We start from the raw sequence: 17,834 nt of genomic DNA on the forward strand, positions 1-17,834 counted from the left end.
GGAAGTTACAACTTGCTGCTGAATAGTGAGCAGGTTGTGTCGGCCCTTGCCCCCTTATGTGCCGCTCCTGAAAATGAGACGCTTGGGGCGATGAGTAACGCGGAGTTATATCGGAAGGTCACTGGTATAACCTTGCAAGTAGGGTCCCCTTTCCTTTCTATGTGTCATGGGGTTGGTGTGACAATGGCGTATTTTTTCTAAATCTACTTTTATTTTGTTAGACCCTCATCTTGGAGGTGGGAAGAGATTGTCGCGACCGAAGAAGGACGGGCCTCTACAAGAAGATGTCGTCGAAATACCATCAGTACCGTGCTAAGCACCGGGCGATGTCCGACATCTATCAATAGGATCCCGAGTTCCAGGTGTTTCGCAAGGGGCTTAAGCAGCGGGAAGACCAATTGGAGCGTAGGGTAGAGGAGCTGAAGGAGAGGGACGAGGAACTCGTGAGGGCTATCGCCCATAACAGTGAATTGGAGGCCTTTCTTAAGACGAGGGAAGATGAACTTGAGCTGAGTCAAGGGGTAACGGCAGAGAATGCCGACCTACAGCTGAAGGTAGCCGGTTTGAACGCCGAGCTGAGTGCTAAGATAGTGGAGGTTGACAGACTTAAGGGCGAGTTAAATGCTAATGCCAACAAGTTGGCCGCTGCCATTTCTGAGACGATCTCTTTGGAAGATGCTCTCCGCATATCCAGGTTAGAACTCGCCGGGGAAAGGGAAGCCTACGGTCGTCGAGTCACGGAGTTTGAGAGGCGTATTGGGGAGTTAGAGGCGGAGTTGGCCGCATTGCTAGGGCAAATGGCTCCGCTAAGGGAAAAGGAAGAAAATCATCATTCTCGGCCCTCCACATATCGCCCTTTGGCTGGTCAGGGCTCGCCTCGCAGCTTGTACGAGTTGTGGGTCTATGCAGAGGCTCGGCTCGACGTATATAGAGCTTTTCATGCCAAAGGTCAGGCGACGGAGGCGGAGGTTCAGGCAGTACATACTGAAGCACGTGCAGTTCGTGAGTCATATGGGTACGACCCTAACACTCCTGATGGGGAGGGTGTCACTTCTGATGATGTGAACTGCCTTGACTCAGATTCGTGGTATGAAGATGCCTACCCTGCTGGAGACGACGTGTAGTTTTAGTTTGTACATTTATTTTTTTGCTTGGGAATTTTTTTGGACGTGGGTCGTACCAGGGCCTGTTTGTAGGGACGAATGTACATAGTATTTTTGTTGTAATATAAACTTTACTTTTGTCAATTTGTCTGTTCATCGTTTTTCGCTTTTTGTTTATTGCATGACACTTAGTCTCTGTTGGGACGTTGTTTCGATTACTGTTGAAATGACGTCTCGTCGTGGTTCGAATGAGGTCGCACCAATGTCGATGGCCTTGTCTATCAGGATGTTTCTTCGGCTGTCATCAAAGTAGTATCCCATCGTGGTTCGAATGATATCGAACTAATGTCGATGGCCTTGGCCATCAGGATGTTGCTTCGACTGTCGTCGAAGTAGTATCTCGTCATGGTTCGAACGAGGTAGAACCAATATCGATGGTCTTGTCCATTAGGATGTTGCTTCGACTGTCGTTGAAGTAGTATCCTATCATGGTTCGAACAAGGTCGGCCCAATGTCATGGCCTTGGCCATTAGGATGTTGCTTCGACTGTTGTCGAAGTATCCCGTCGTGGTTCGAACGAGGTCGACCCAATGTCGATGGCCTTGGCTATTAGGATGTTGCTTCAAATGTCGTCGAAGTAGTATCCCGTCGGGGTTCGAACAAGGTCGACCCAATGTCGATGGACCTGGCCATTAGGATGTTGCTTCGACTATCGTCGAAGTAGTATTCCATCGTGGTTCGAACGAGGTCGAACTAATGTCGATGGACTTGGACATTAGGATGTTGCTTCGATTGTCTTCAAAGTAGTATCTTGTCGTGGTTCGAATGAGGTCGACCCAATGTCGATGGCCTTGGCCATTAGGATGTTGCTTCGACTATCGTCGAAGTAGTACCCCATCGTGGTTCGAACGAGGTCGAACTAATGTCGATGGCCTTGGCCATTAGGATGTTGCTTCGATTGTTGTCGTAGTATCTCGTCGTGGTTCGAACGAGGTCAAACTAATATCGATGGCCTTGGCCATTAGGATGTTGCTTCGACTGTCGTCGAAGTAGTATCCCATCGTGGTTCGAACGAGGTCGACCCAATGTCGATGGCCTTGGCCATTAAGATGTTGCTTCGACTGTCGTCGAAGTAGTATCCCGTCGTGGTTTGAACAAGGTCGAACTAATGTCGATGGCCTTGTCCATTGGGAGATTTGCATTTCATTCAAAGGAGATTAGACTTCGTGCGTACAATGGAGATTTGAATTCCTTTCATACAATGGAGATTGAATTCCGTTCATACAATGGAGATTGAATTCCATTCATACAATGGAGATTGAACTGTGTAGTCCCTTCATTACTTCGACCTAGAGATCGTATCGACGGGCCGAAGTGATGAACAATGTTTCGATCCACAGGGTATCCCCTTCGCCACCTCGTTAAAAACCTCCCCGAGAAAACCCGATTGGGATAAAACTCGGGTGAGGGAAAAAGAGTACGACTTAGATGACACCTTTCAGAAGTGGAAGTACTTGAGATGGGCGACATTCCAGTTGTTTTGGAGTAATTTTCCCTTCATTGTTTCCAGTTGGAATGCTCCTTTGTTTGTTGCTGCTATGATTTTATACGGTCCGTCCTAGTTTGTTCCTAACCTTCCCTCATTTGGGTCCTTTGATGCCAGTGTTTTGGCCTTGAGGACATAGTCGCCAACTTTGAGTGATCTTACCTTGGCTTTTCTGTTGTAGTATCTCTCTACTTGTTGCTTCTAGGCTATCATTCTCACGTCGGCCATATCTCTTCGTTCTTCAACTTCATCTAGGTTTTGTAACCTACTTTCATCGTTATCCGCCCCGCTTATATGGGAGTATCTCAGGCTGGGTTCTCCGACCTCGACGGGTATGACTGCATCGGTCTCGTAGACCAGTGAGTATGGCGTTTCTCCCGTGCTAGACTTTGGCGTAGTTCGGTATGCCCATAATACTTCAGGTAGTAGTTCGGGCCATAGCCCTTTAGCTTCCTCAAGCTTCTTTTTCAATATGTTCAGTATCACTTTGTTGGAGGACTTGGCTTGGCCGTTGGCAGTGGGATGATATGGTGTAGAGAGTATCCGCTTGATGTGCCATTTTTCGAAGTACTCAGTCATTCTCTTTCCGATGAACTGGAGTCCGTTGTCGCAGCCGATTTCATTAGGGATGCCGAAATGGCATATAATATTTTTCCATATAAAGGCGATGACCTCTTATTTGTGTACCTGAGCATACGCACCTGCTTCCACCCATTTAGAGAAATAGTCAGTTGAAACCAAAAGAAAACGTACCTTTCCTCGTCCTGCTGGCAAAGGACCAACTATGTTCATTCCCCACTTTATGAAAGGCCATGGCGAGGTGACAGAATGGAGGAATTCTCCTGCTTGATGTATCCTAGGGGCGTACTTTTGGCATTGCTCGCATCTCCGGACATAGTCCACGGCTTCTTTTTTCATAGTAGGCCAGTAATAGCCGGCGCGAATGAGGCATCAAACGAGGGCGTGATTCCCCGTATGGGCGCCGCAGTGACCCTCCTGTACTTCCTCTAGTACTTGCCTTGTTTGGTGCGGTCCAAGACATTTGGCCAGGGGGCCGCCAAATGTTCTCTTGTATAGGTTATGATTTACTAGGCTGTATCGAGCTACCTGCACCCGGAGTTTCTTGGCTTCTTTTTTGTCGTACGGGAGTGTTCCATCCTATAAATAGGACACAAGACGGTTACGCCAGCCCCAAGTAAGGTTCAGAGAAAGTACCTCGACATGGTCTATGGCTGAGTGAAGGAGGGTGACCACGTTTTACTTGTTAATATTCCTAGTGGTCGCAGCTAATTTGACGAGGCCGTCTACTTCAATGTTTTGTGCCTTAGGGATCTGATCGACGCGACATTCATCGAACTCCAGCAGTAGTTTGTGGATTTCTGATTGATACCTCTGTAGTCTCTGCTCTTTGATTTGGAAAGTCCCGGTGACTTGATTTACAACGAATTGAGAGTCGCAGTGGAGGATGAGTCGTCGGGCGCCGTATTTGAGGGCTAATTTCAGACCTGCAATCACAGCCTCATATTCGGCCTCGTTGTTAGTCATCTCGGGGCATCGTATGGACTGGCAAATTACTTCACCCGTAGGGACTTCAAGGATGAGTCCCTGTCCTGATCCCGAGGCATTCAAAGCGCCGTCAGTTTAGAGGGTCCAGAGGTCGGTACATGTGGAAGCACGAAGCGCTTATTGTTCCGCCTCGGGCAATATTTCTGCGCTGAAGTCGGCGACAAAATCGGCGAGCACCTGCGACTTAATGGCAGTTCGCGATTGGTAAGTTATGTCGTGCTCGCTTAGTTCTATTGCCTATTTGGAGAGTCTACCTGAGAGCTCGAGTTTATGCAGGATACCTCTTAGGGGGAAGGTTGTTATTACTTTTATGGGGTGACATTGAAAATATGGTCTAAGCTTGCGTGAAGCTACGACTAGTGCCAAAGCTAGTTTTTCAAGGTGAGGGTACCTTGTCTCGGCATCGATTAAGGTTTTGCTAATATAGTAAATAGGAGATTGCGTACCTTTATTTTCGTGGACCAAGACTACACTAACAGCGACTTTGGATACTGCCAAATATACGAGCAGACACTCACCTGGGTCTGCTTTGATGAGTAGTGGCGGCGAGGATAGATACGCCTTTAGTTTCCTAAGGGAGTCGATGCATTCCTCGTTCCATTGCAGCCCGTGGTCTTTTCTCAGTACGTTGAAGAATTTGTGATATCTGTCTGAGGATCGTGAAATGAACCTCGACAGGGCAGCTATTCGCCCTGTTAGCTTTTGTACCTATTTTTTGCTGGTCAACACCTCAGGTATTGTGTCGATGGCTTTGATTTGATCCGGGTTGACTTCGATCCCTCGTTGTGATATGAGGAAACCTAAGAATTTTCCTGAAGCCACGCCGAAGGTGCACTTTTCCGGATTCAACTTCATCATGTACTGCCTCAATATCTCGAAGGCTTCTTTCAAATGACTAATGTGGTCCTCCTTCTTTGCCGACTTTACCAGCATATCATCGATATAGACCTCCATTGTCTTGCTAAGTTGTTCCTTGAACATTTTGGTGACTAACCTCTGGTAAGTGGCCTCTGCATTCTTGAGTCCGAACAACATCACTTTATAGCAGTAAGTTCCCTGGTGAGTAATGAAAGTCGTCTTTTCCTGATCTTCTTCGGCCATTAGAATTTGGTTGTAACCGGAGTAGGCATCCAAAAAACTCATCAGTTCGTGCCCTGCTGTCGCATCAATCAGTTGGTCAATATGGGGTAGTGGGAAGAAGTCTTTTGGGCATGCTTTGTTTGGGTCGGTGAAGTCCACATGCATTCGCCATTTCCCGTTCTTCTTTTTGACCATGACCACATTAGCGACCCACTGGGGGTATTTCGATTCTCTGATGGAATCGTTGGTGAGTAATTTGTCCACTTCTTCATTGACCGCTTCATTGATTATGGCATTGAATTTTCTCCTCATCTGTCGTACCGGTGGAGAGAGTGGGTCGACATTCAACCTATGAGTGGCGATGCCCTTTGGGATTCTTGTCATATCTGAGTGGGAAAAGGCAAACAAATCGGTGTTGTTAGTTAAAAATTCACGGTACTTACCTGGCTCTGAGAGGTTGTGCCTGATGTACGCCTTTTTTGCGTTGTTGGTGTCATCCAACTGGACTGGGTCGAGGTCCTCTATAGTTGCCTTGCAGGCCTTTATGATGCCCGGGTCTCTGATGGCCTGTTGGTAGGTTGGGTTTAGTTCCCGACATGGCTGATTGTTATGCCTCCGCACTTGCACCTTTTAGTTGTTTAGTATGCGTGCAATCTTGGGCGATCTGATAGCATTCCTGGGCGGTACGCGGCTCGCCTAAGATGCTGAATATTCCCCACGGGGTGGCAAATTTGATCACTTGATAGAAGCTTGAGGGGACAGCTCGCATAGCATGTATCCATGGACGTCCTATGATGGCGTTATAGGTTGTTTCCTAGTTCATGATGTGGAATGTGGTTTCCAACGTGACTCCCCCTGCTAATACTGGCAGCGCTATTTCCCCGGATATCTGTTATACTGCATTGTTAAAACCCGTTAGTGTTATGCAACGCGATATTATTTTATCCTCGAGCCTCATTTGCGTGAAAACTCTCGGGTGAATAATACATGCACCGCTTCCATCATCTACCATGATTCTTTTTACATCTGTATCAGCGATGCGTAATGTTATAACCAAAGCATCATAATGAGGGAAAGACAAACCGTCGGCATCTGACTTTTCGAAGATGATACTGTCTTCGAGGTCATCATACCGTTCGTGGGCGACCGTCCGTTTGAGTTTGTGCATGGTGGTGAACTTCACATGGTTGATTACCGAGTCGTCGCCACCGCCAATGATCATCTGTATGATACGTGATGGTGATGGCGGCTTTGGAAGTCCTTGAGATGGGTCACGTCTTCTAGCGAAGTTGGCACTTCCTTTATCGCTGAGCAGTTCTTTCAGGTACCCCTAGTTCGATATCCTAACCACTTCTTGTCGTAGGCCTATGCAATCTTTGGTCTTGTGTCCTCATTCCTGATGGAATTCGCAGAGGACGTTTGACCTTCTCGCGTTTGGGTTCGATTTCATTTTTTGTGGACATTGCACCTTCGTGCCCAACTTCTCCAGTGCATACACTATCTCTGAAGGGGAAACATAAAAGTTATGAGTAGATAATAGTGGAGGCATACCTCTTTCGTTTTGAATGGGTGCGGTGTCTCATAGCACGACATTCGTATGCCTTGGAGGAGGCGGGTTAGATGTTCTGACATAAGGTTGATGCCTTTCGCGATTGAAATGCGGGGGCTGATCTCTTCACCCATCGTTACGTCGACCTCTCCTTGCCTCGGTTTGAACTGACGTTAGTCGCTGAGTCGGGCCGTTTATATCGTTTTCGTCTGCCCTTACCTAGGCGCAGTAGGCGTTGTGAATTTCTTCCCATGTGGTGGTGGTGGGGGAGGGTACTTCATGAGTCTGTTGAGCAATTTTTTGGTTGCCTTTGATCCGTTCCTGTTTAACCCATTTTGGAAGGCCGCTACCGCCATTCCTTCCGACACATTCGGCAAGTCCATCCTTACTCTGTTGAATCGGGCCAGGAAGTCTCGGAGTCTCTCGCCCGTCGTTTGCCTGATGGCGAAGATGTCATTGACCCTAGCTTCAGCCTTCTTCGCCCCTGCATGAGCGGTGGAGAATTTATCCGCCATCTCCTAAAATGTTGATATCGATCGTGCTGGTAGCTGGGAGTACCATGTTAATGCTCCCCCTGTCAAAGTCTCACCGAACTTTTTTAACAGCACAGATGGTACTTGTTCTTTTGATAGGTCATTGCCTTTTATCGCAGTGATATAATGGATTAGATGATCCTCTAGATCCGTGGTCCCGTCTTATATTCTCAAGTATGGCGGCATTTTGAAGGTTTTCTTGATGGGGTGAGGAGCAGCTCCCTCGATGTATGGCTGTTCAACGAATCGGCCCACATCGCGTTTTGGTAGTAGCTTAGGGGCGCCAGGTATTTTGTCAATCCTTTCCTAGTGCTCTTTCATTTGATCACGGAGTGCTTTGTTCTCATTTTCCATCTCTTCCGTTTTCTTTAGGATGGTCATAGTGCATCATCGCTTGCGTTGATGACAGTGTGGGTGTTGCTCGTTCTCGTAGTGCCTGGCTCGCCGATGGTAGCTGCGATTTCTGTCGTTGGTAAGTCTTCGACATTTCCTTGAGGGGGTTTTTCGAACATGTTGCTCAGAGCAGTTGTCAACCACTCCTCCAGCAGATTTTTGATTACTGGTGGTGTTTCCCTCGTCATAGACGTGGAAGCTCCCCTTTCGCGTAAGACCGTCAGATTCTCATGTGGAGAGGATGAGATCTCCCCCTCCGGTGTATCTCTTGGTGTTGTATTCTCGGTGTCTTCTCTACCGGCTTCATTGAGGGAGCTTAAGAGGTTGTTTGATACATCTGCTATCATCTTCAGCCTTGCTTCTTTCTCCGCCATTGTTGGTTTTTATGGGGTTTGAAGAACAGTAATCGTCATTTTCAAGAACCTAGATGAGAACTATGATTTCAGCTATGGAAATCCCCACAAACGGCGTCAAATTATTTGACTCAAAAGATTTTAAGTTCTTTTTAAGCAAACCAATCAAAGATGAAGGGATAAATCGTAGCCGAAGATAATAAACTCTAGGATGATAATGGTAGAGCGAGATAAGAAAAATAGAGAGATACTAGTAGAGAGAGAGAGAGCTAATAATTCTGTATATTCCAAACTCCCAAAAAACTCTCTATTACAAAGCTCGAATCCCTCTTATATATTGAGAGATTTTCCTTAATCGTGGAGGCGACGGATTAAGGAATATCTACCACGCCAAATACAATGCTAATACGATGGCGTCTCTCCTTCCACCTCTGGGTCGTACCCCTGTGTCGACTCGTAGGTTTTAGGTCACTGGTCATACTCGTTATATGCCGTGGTCGATCAAATTCGGACCTATACAATAGGTTCCCTATACCTATGGCGGTAAAATGTTTCTAATTTGCTTGGGGGAAAAAGTTTCTAATTTGTCGTTATTCTTGTTTTTGGGGAACATTTTTGTTCTTAAAGTCATATTATTTAAAATGACGACACTATAACGACTTATTGCTACTACTACTCCTGTATTCTAGGATTCTTTTTCCTTTTTTAATTTTCCAAGATTCAAATAGAGTGATATTTCACTAAAATTAAAATTGTTATGCCTCAACTTGAAATAAGAAAGATAACCAGTTTAGTATTTCTTCGTGGGTTTTAAATACATATAAATTTTATATTCAAAAAGTGAATATGTGTCGATTTAAGATTAAAGTTGATTAATTTGAAGCTTTATTTTGACTAACAAAGCATTTCCTTTTTAGTTTTCTAGTCGTTTATTTTTCATATCGAGTGTATTGTGCAATTATGACGGGCAAAAGAAGAAAAAACATTGTGCAACTGCAATTAGTGCACAAAATGACAAAAGTAACAAAAGAAGTACTATCAGTATTGTAGATTATCGTCAACTGATTTTGTTTCCTCCAAATTGTTCTTTTTTAGTTTCTCTCTTTTTTTGGCGGGAACGTCTAAGAGCCCGTTTGGACAAAAAAAAACTTTCTTTTTTTCAAATTTTTTTTATTTTTTTCGAAATCAATGTTTATTTTTAAAATATCTAATTTTTACTTGAAGATGCAATTTAAAATTTTTTAAAAATTTGAAAAACTCCAAAAAATTATTTTTCAAAATTTTCACTCAAATCACTCACAAAACTTCAAAAATAACTTAGATTGAAATTTATGTCCAAACACAACTCTAAATTTCAAATACCTTTTTCACTTGAAATTTTTTTTCACCATTTTTTGAAATTTTACAATTCTTATATCCAAACGCCTACTAAGAAAACTCCCTGCAAGATTTTCAGAGTTTCAGCGCTCTGGTAAGAAAATGAGTTTCCTATTCTCTTAAATTAAATATGGTATGATTTTATTTTGACTTTTCCCGTTTTTGTGAGACTCACCCAAACTGTTACGTCCGTCAAAAGTAGGTGCTACAGAATACGATAAATGTGTATTCGTATTTAATATTTACATTTCAATCAAACAATTCAACATGGATAGTTTAAAATTAAAATTAAAATAATAATACATATTAGAGTTAACCATAAATGTGTGCATACATGATACATATTTTGTATTTATTTGTTTAGTCTAAACATTGAGTGCGGTAAGTTTTTATCCATAAATACTTGTCATTTTTAAAAAAAAAAACTAAAAAGAACTAATGTTTTTTTTTAATTTTACCTTTAACATTAATTGAGTGAACATTTGTGGAGAGAGGTTAATGTACTGTAAAAGTACAAAAATTAGTAAGATTAACTTAGTCAAACAAATTTATTACTAATATTTTCTTAAAAAGATATGTAAAAGATTAATATGATTAAGTAATTAGGAGTAGACGAAAAAAGCAATATGTAAGGTAAAAATAGGACGATATAGCCAGTTTTCGGACTGGTCATTCAAAAATAGCCAGCGTTTACGAAGTCAATGAAAAATAGCCACTATTTTGCTGCAACAGAAACCGGTCCAGCATAATATATTGGAGTTCGGTGCACTTGTGTATGAACTCCAGCATATTATGCTGGACTGGTATACTTTGCTGACTCCAGTATAATATACTGGAGACTGGAGCACCGGAGCTTCAAACTCCAGTATATTATATTGGACGATTATACTTGCTGGAACTCCAGTATATTATGCTGCAGTTCTAGTGTACTTATGCTGGAACTCCATCATATTATGCTGGAGTTCCAGCATACTTATTCTGGAGCTCCAGTATAATATGCTGGAGTTCAAGCATACTTGTGCTGGAACTCCAGTATAATATACTGACGTATTTTCCGGATTTTGAACAGTGTTTTTGCTCAAATTTATCTTTACATGAAAAGTGGTTAAATTTCGATTACTTTTAAAACTGGGCTATTTTTGAACGATCAGTTGTAAATCTGTCTGCTTTTGAATTTCTCCCATATGCAAGTTATAACATTCTCTACTTCAAATATAGAGTGAGAAATTAGCAAGAATGTCAATTTGCTACTTTTCATTGGTCAAGCACTTGTAGATTTTCATGTTCAAAGTACACATTTGGACAAATTGCTTGATAGCAAAAAGCTTTCCTTTATAAAGGTTATGTCTATGACTTGCCTAACGCCTTTATCTAGAAGTACAATGCTCGTATTTCCTTTTTTATTTCTTTATACATTAAGGGGTCATTTGGTAGGGTGTATAAGAATAGTACGGAATAAGGTGTATTAGTAATGCATATATTAGTAATGCAAGCATTAGTTATGCAAATATTATTTCGTATCTATTGTTTGGTGTGGTGTATTAAAATTATAATGCATTGCATAATTTTTTTTTAAAAATAGTTGCTTACAAAAAATGTCTTCCATATTCTCTAGCTTTAAGGGACTTTAAAGACAGTTTTGTCTTTATTCATGCTAATGCATGCACTAAAGTCTTGATATTACTAATGTCATGGTTTTCTATGCATTACTTATGCATAGGATAATGTCAAGTATGGTGTATAACTATACCATACTTATGCATTACTAATACAAGTATTAGTTATACACAAGTTTGAAAAAAGGTACCAAATAATGTATTATTAATGCATAGAGCTAATATTTGCATTATTTTTTCTAATATCTCCTACCAAACGACCCCTAAGTGTCCATCTCTGCCGAATTTGAGGGTGCCCTTTCTGTGTTTTCTATAATATTTCCAAAATGGACTTATTCATATCATATACAACGGCCGTTGTTCTAGGGATCTGTATTGTATAGTACAAGTTTTGACTATACTTTAAGGAGTAAATATTTATCTGCATTCGGTGTTTTCATCAAATTAAGTAATTTAATCTTAGCAGTAAAAAATTAAAGTGAGAAGATATAATTTAATCATAGTTAAGTGATAAATGTGTATTAGTGCGGCTAATTTTTTAGCATATTCAGAGCAAATGGGTTGCAATCAATGTGGACACAGAAGACATGAAGCCAAACCAACCAAGATCCATCCAGCCTGGTTTTTCTAAATTAAAGTTACTTCTTTTTTCTGCTCAACCACCCAATATGTTACTTCTATATGTATTTATGCCAAGATTTCACAATCTTAAAGTCAACTGTTTAGACTGCCCAGTTGGAACGTCTATCCTCAGTAGACAAAAGAAAATGTCAAAAGCCCCTTACAGATGAGAAAAGGACAGGTTGATAACAAATGAGAGACAATATGCTCTGGAGATTATTTTTTGAATTTTGATTAGAAGGTTGGACTAATAATAGAGAGAGTTGGCAGCAGGCACCATGTGTTGAAATTTAAAGCAAAGAATGATATAGTCAATTAGAAAATAGTTTTATATATGTGTCTCTATAATCTATCTGGTTCTACTTAAGAACTGGAAATGTGTCTTGTCTTGAAACAACCTGATGTAGCTGCAGCCTACAAATAGGTGTTTTTTCTGCTTTAGACTTTTGTTTTCTCAGCTTGTAGTCATGGGAGGCAGTTACTTCTTGATCATCCTTCTGTTGAACTTTCTGCAGCTTCTTTATCCTTCTGTTTCACTTCCTTTGTGTACTGATTCAAGTAAGTTTTTGGTGTTGTCATGACTTCCCATTTGCAGTTATCTATTCTTGTTCTAATTTCAGTTCTCTTGATGCTTTATAGGGGCTCCTTTCCCTCAAAAGACTCCTTTGACTTTCTGCTCTTACAATGGAACTTCATGCTGCAATTCCGGTGATGATAAACAATTGAAGACCCGATTTGATGCTATGAATATTTCTGATTCTGGTTGTGCTTCTCTTGTAAAGTCAATCCTCTGCGCGGTAAGAACATGATCTGTGTAATTTTATATTATCTTGCTAAATGTAACCACTTGTTTTGAGTAATCATCACCAAATTAGTGGCCTTAAAATTCATGAACATCTAGTTAGTCTTCAGTAGATTAAAACCCCTCACGAGCGCGGAAAAATGTAGTTGTAGCTCTTGCTCCATGCTAGAGAATTCTTTAAATTAGGCATTTTTCCAGATACAGCTAAATTTAAAGAACAGTAATTGCATTAATACAGGTATTAGCCTCATGGTGCTTTTACAAGCTTCTAAGCGACTAAATAAATAATACTCCTACCTTTGTTGCATATATAGTTAGGAACATATTTACTATTTCCTATTTTCCTAGTCATGCAATATAAATATATGTTTTAGGATATCCATTTGTATTAAGGGCCTATATTATATCTGTAATTCGTTAGCTTGCTAATTATTTATATGCTCTATCTTATGTAAACCAGAAATTCATGCTATTTAGCAACTCTTGGTTTGCTGAGGTCAAAAGACTCAATCTCCCCACAATTATCTGTATTAAGATGGCTCTCTGAGATCCTGTTATGAATTATTTGGAAGCTATGTAACTGGTTATTGAAGATGCTAGGACTAGAAATATTACTGAAGTATCTGCTGTCCAAATGATAAAATTTTAATTATGCATCTATCTTCCTTATTGGGTCTTGATGCAAGGACTTCTGTATTTTCACCTTCTGCAGAAATGTGATCAATTTTCAGCAGATCTCTTTAGTACTAGTTCTGCTCCTAGACAACTTCCTATACTGTGCAATTCCACAAATACAGCAAATTCTAAGCAAACTAGACAAGTTACGGATGACTTTTGCTCTAAAGTATGGACTACATGTCAAAATGTATCCATCATGAATTCTCCCTTTGCTGCTTCCTTGAAAGGTCAAGCTCCAACACCTGTAAAGTCCAATTCCACCAAGATGACAGATCTATGGCAATCACAAGACGATTTCTGTAATGCATTTGGAGGTGCTGCTTCTGGTGTTGATGGATCAGTATGCTTTGCTGGAGAACCTGTTACCTTAAATACAACTGTACCTCCAAGTCCTCCAGGCGGTTTGTGCCTCGAGAAAATAGGAAATGGTAGTTACCTCGACATGGCTGCTCATCCTGATGGCTCTAATCGTGCCTTTTTCTCGAATCAGCAAGGAAAAATATGGTTGGCTACCATTCCAGAAGTCGACTCTGGAAAGGTGTTAGAGCTTGATGAAACAAATCCTTTTCTGGATCTAACTGATGAAGTTCATTTTGACACTCAATTTGGTATGATGGGGATTGCATTTCATCCAAAATTTTCGCAGAATGGCCGTTTCTTTGCTTCGTTCAATTGCGATAAGCAAACATGGCCTGGATGTGCGGGAAGATGCTCTTGTAACTCGGATGTGGATTGTGATCCATCAAAACTACCTTCTGATAGTGGTTCACGGCCATGTCAATATCAATCAGTTATAGCAGAATTTACTGCTAATGGGACAGCATCCCAGTCTTCACTGGTATTTTTTCAGTCTAAAGGAGTAAACTTTTTTCCCTTTTTTATTTGACTCTGAATGATCATGAATGAGTATGATTTTTCCAGGCAAAAACTGCCAGCGCGGAAGAAGTCAGAAGAATATTCACGATGGGCCTTCCTTTTACATCTCATCATGGAGGACAGATTCTTTTTGGACCTAAAGATGGTTATTTGTACTTCATGATGGGTGACGGCGGAGGTACAGGAGATGCTTACAATTTTGCTCAAAACAAGAAGTCATTGCTTGGAAAGATTATGAGATTTGATGTCGATAGCACACCAAGTAAGTTGTCTTCAATTTCTAGAACCATACTGTACATCTGGACATCCCAGCTCCTAAATTATGTACTAGTATTTTATATATCCATTTGCATGTGCTAACTTTGATGGTCTTGCCACTGCTCTAAGCTATTATAACGTATGTTGTAAAAGGATTTTAAACGGCTACAACTTTGTAGCGCTGTTCAGAAAATAGCAGTCTCTTGTCTTAGTCATCTTTGCCAAGTACACAAAGAAAAGCTCATTGCCAGCAAATGATCATTCCTGATCTTTGGAAAAATTCTAGCTGCTTATTTTTTCAACTAATATGGCTAGCAGCACTTGGTGAGACGAAAGTAATTTGCCTTCTGGAGGATGCAAGTTTTCATCTGGTTCTGTGTCTGTCAGGCTTTTTGTTCTGCTTTGTTTGCAGCTGTGGTGAATTTCTTGCCAAAATCTTATATGGTGATCCATGCAGTGTTAAATTTTGTGAAAATGAATCGTTTTAGTGATGAAAATGAAGCGATTTTTATTCTGCTGATTGCCTCTTATTTGTGTATATGATTGTTTTAGGTGCTGAGGATATTAGCCAGCTTGGTTTATGGGGAAACTACACCATTCCAAAGGATAATCCTTATATTGAAGATAAAGAGTTGCAGCCAGAAATATGGGCACTAGGAATGCGAAATCCTTGGCGCTGCAGCTTTGATTCTGCAAGGCCATCTTATTTCATGTGCGCAGATGTAGGCCAGGTAATGTGCGACAATCTTACTCTCCAAGAAGTTCTCATAGGACATGTATGTTTAACTGCTAATATTTGCTCTTTAATTCTTATGTGTCCACCTTCAAACTCCACATTCTATGCAAAAACTCCATACATTCCCTCACTTCAGAAGTTTATTTAGTTGGCATTGTGGCTTTGAGGCATTGTTTTTAATCGGTAATGTATGATTTTTCCCATAGGATCATTATGAAGAGGTGGATATAATCACCAAGGGAGGAAACTATGGCTGGAATCTGTACGAGGGTGCCCATCCATTCGCTCCTCCAAAATCACCTGGAAAAAACACATCTATGAGCTCAATAAACACAATTTTCCCAGTCATGGGTTACAATCACACTGAAGTAAATAAGAACGAAGGATCAGCCTCAATCACTGGTGGATACTTCTATAGGTCCACGACTGATCCTTGCATGTCTGGAAGGTATGTCTACTAATTCAATGTTGTCAAAGTTGAACGTTTATACTATTTGTTTTTACTTTTATGTTTATGACATACATGAACTGTTGCAGGTATCTGTTTGCGGATTTATATGCAGGTGCAATGTGGGCAGGCACTGAAAGCCCTGAGAATAGTGGAATATTTAACACCACGGAAATTTCATTCACTTGTGCTGGGAATTCTCCGATAAATTGTGCCTGGGTTCCAGGAAGTTCAGTTCCAGCTCTGGGCTACATATTCTCATTTGGTGAGGATTACAATAAGGATATATACCTCCTCGCGAGCAGTGGCGTATACAGGGTTGTTCGTCCCAGTCGTTGCAAATACACTTGTGCAAAGGAAAATGCTACTGACATTGGCACACCAGCTCCTGCTACTTCCCCTCCTTCAGCAGCAGTTATGTTAACAGGTTCATACAAGAATTTAGTACTCCTCATGTTGTCCTTTTTGTTGATGGTGGTCAGTTGATACCAGTATGCTGCTTAAGCTATTTTATGTATAGAGGAAGTCAATAGGCCACTTTGTTAAGTATTATACAATTATGCTCTTTTTACTTTCTTTCAGTTCATTGCATGAGTAGTATCTATTGTTTCTGGAATTTTTGGCGATTGGATGTAATGACCACCTTTTAGAAGGCAATGATGGCCAACAATTTATAAGGATTATGACCTAATTTATCATCAATAAATTATAGTATTTGAGAAGAGTATAGGTCCAATTGTCCAAGGGAATCTATTAAGAGCGAAAAGTCGTGGCTTGTAAGAACAAAGGTTGTGCTTTCTCTTTTTAAAAAATTTCAACCATTGGAAGGGAATGACCACAAAATGGATAAGAATGATACTTTAATCAATTTCAAAATCTAGCTCATGAGATGTGAATTCTTTGACAGCACCACAGCACATCAAGCTTTGAACATGTTAGAATTAGTCAGCTATATTCACTTGTATTTGGCTCTGACTGCTTTGGGCTTAATTATTTGTATTGGGTTGTAGCTAGGTCTGTATTATTTTATACCAGTTCTCTCATTTGTAGTGGGTTCTGAGTCGGTCAAACATTTTGGACCTTATATAAGTAATAGAAGCTTCCAGAGGAAGCACGGCAATCATTTTGCTAAAACCAATTCTCTCTTTGTATGAGACGATTCTTCTCCTATGTTGAGTTTTGAATCCTTCAGATTCTAATACGGTGTCAGAGCAAATGAAAATCACCTAGTTTCCGTTCGTGCGTTTGAGTTTCATGGTTATTTTTCCTCATTCTGTGTTGTTTGCGGTTGGACGAAACCCTAAGCTCATCTTCTTTCTGTTCTAGTTTCGTTTTCTATCACTTTCAGCTCATAATCTAGTTGTAATCGAAGAGTCGATTGAATTTCCCTTCTTCGCTTCCTGTACGAGCATATCGACGGCTGAATTCAGGAGTTTTTGGCATTTCTGAAACTTTAACAAAGGCATTTCATGGCAAATTCCGATCAACACCTCACTTTTTAAAGAATCATCCTTGTGAATTCGTAATATTTTTTTTCAGAAATCCTTTTGGTTGAGCAGTATAGTTGTTTGATTTCTTCAATTAGTTCTGTCTCATATTGTTAGTTTACAATGGGTGATTTAAGTGACCACGATGAACAGTCTAACCACAATCAATCTCTCCTATTTGAAGATGAACCTGTCCCCCCCTTCTTATCCTTTCTATTTGCATCCATCTGATAATCCCGGGGTTATGTTAGTTACTAAACAGTTTAACGGGACATGTTTTGGTGCTTGGAGGAGGGGAATTATTATCGCACTTTCTGCAAAGAAGAAAATAGGTTTTATCAATGGTAGTTATACTCGACCTCCTACTGATTCTCCACTCTTCGACCAATGGGAACAGTGTAATCATATGGTCATTAGTTGGATTCTCAATTCTTAGATCCAGACATTTCTCAAAGTGTCATATATTCTAAAACTACCAAAGGACTTTGGGATGATTTGAACTAACGTTATGGTCAATCCAATGGTGCTCGTATGTATGAAGTTCAAAAGGATCTGAGTTCAGTTTCCCAGGGTTCTTATGTGAGTGAGTATTTCAACAAGGTTAAGAGATTTTGGGATGAGATGGAGTTTTTAAACACTGAATCTTACTGTGTTTGTGAATGCAATTGTGGGGGTAAACATAAGATGATAAAGAGGGACCAAAACTTGAAGTTAATGCAGCTTTTAATGAGCTTAAATAAAATCTTCAATAATGCTAGAGGAAACATCTTAATGATGGAGCCACTGCCTGATGTGAGCAAAGCTTATTCTTT

General features: G+C 40.8%; 1 protein-coding gene across 1 annotated transcript; it reads left to right on the forward strand.

The window, feature by feature from the left end:
- Positions 1 to 11,743: 11,743 nt before the first annotated feature.
- On the forward strand, positions 11,744 to 16,116 carry LOC104238042 (HIPL1 protein-like). Its single transcript, XM_009792308.2, has 7 exons — positions 11,744 to 12,295; positions 12,377 to 12,534; positions 13,252 to 14,055; positions 14,139 to 14,355; positions 14,904 to 15,082; positions 15,294 to 15,535; positions 15,625 to 16,116. Exons 1-7 carry the CDS (start codon positions 12,205 to 12,207, stop codon positions 16,019 to 16,021), a joined length of 2,088 nt encoding a protein of 695 aa, XP_009790610.1. The 5' UTR covers positions 11,744 to 12,204; the 3' UTR covers positions 16,022 to 16,116.
- The last annotated feature ends 1,718 nt before the right edge of the window (positions 16,117 to 17,834 follow it).

This window comes from Nicotiana sylvestris, chromosome 3 (genome assembly GCF_000393655.2).
Source record: "Nicotiana sylvestris chromosome 3, ASM39365v2, whole genome shotgun sequence".
NCBI classification, from domain to species: domain Eukaryota; kingdom Viridiplantae; phylum Streptophyta; class Magnoliopsida; order Solanales; family Solanaceae; genus Nicotiana; species Nicotiana sylvestris.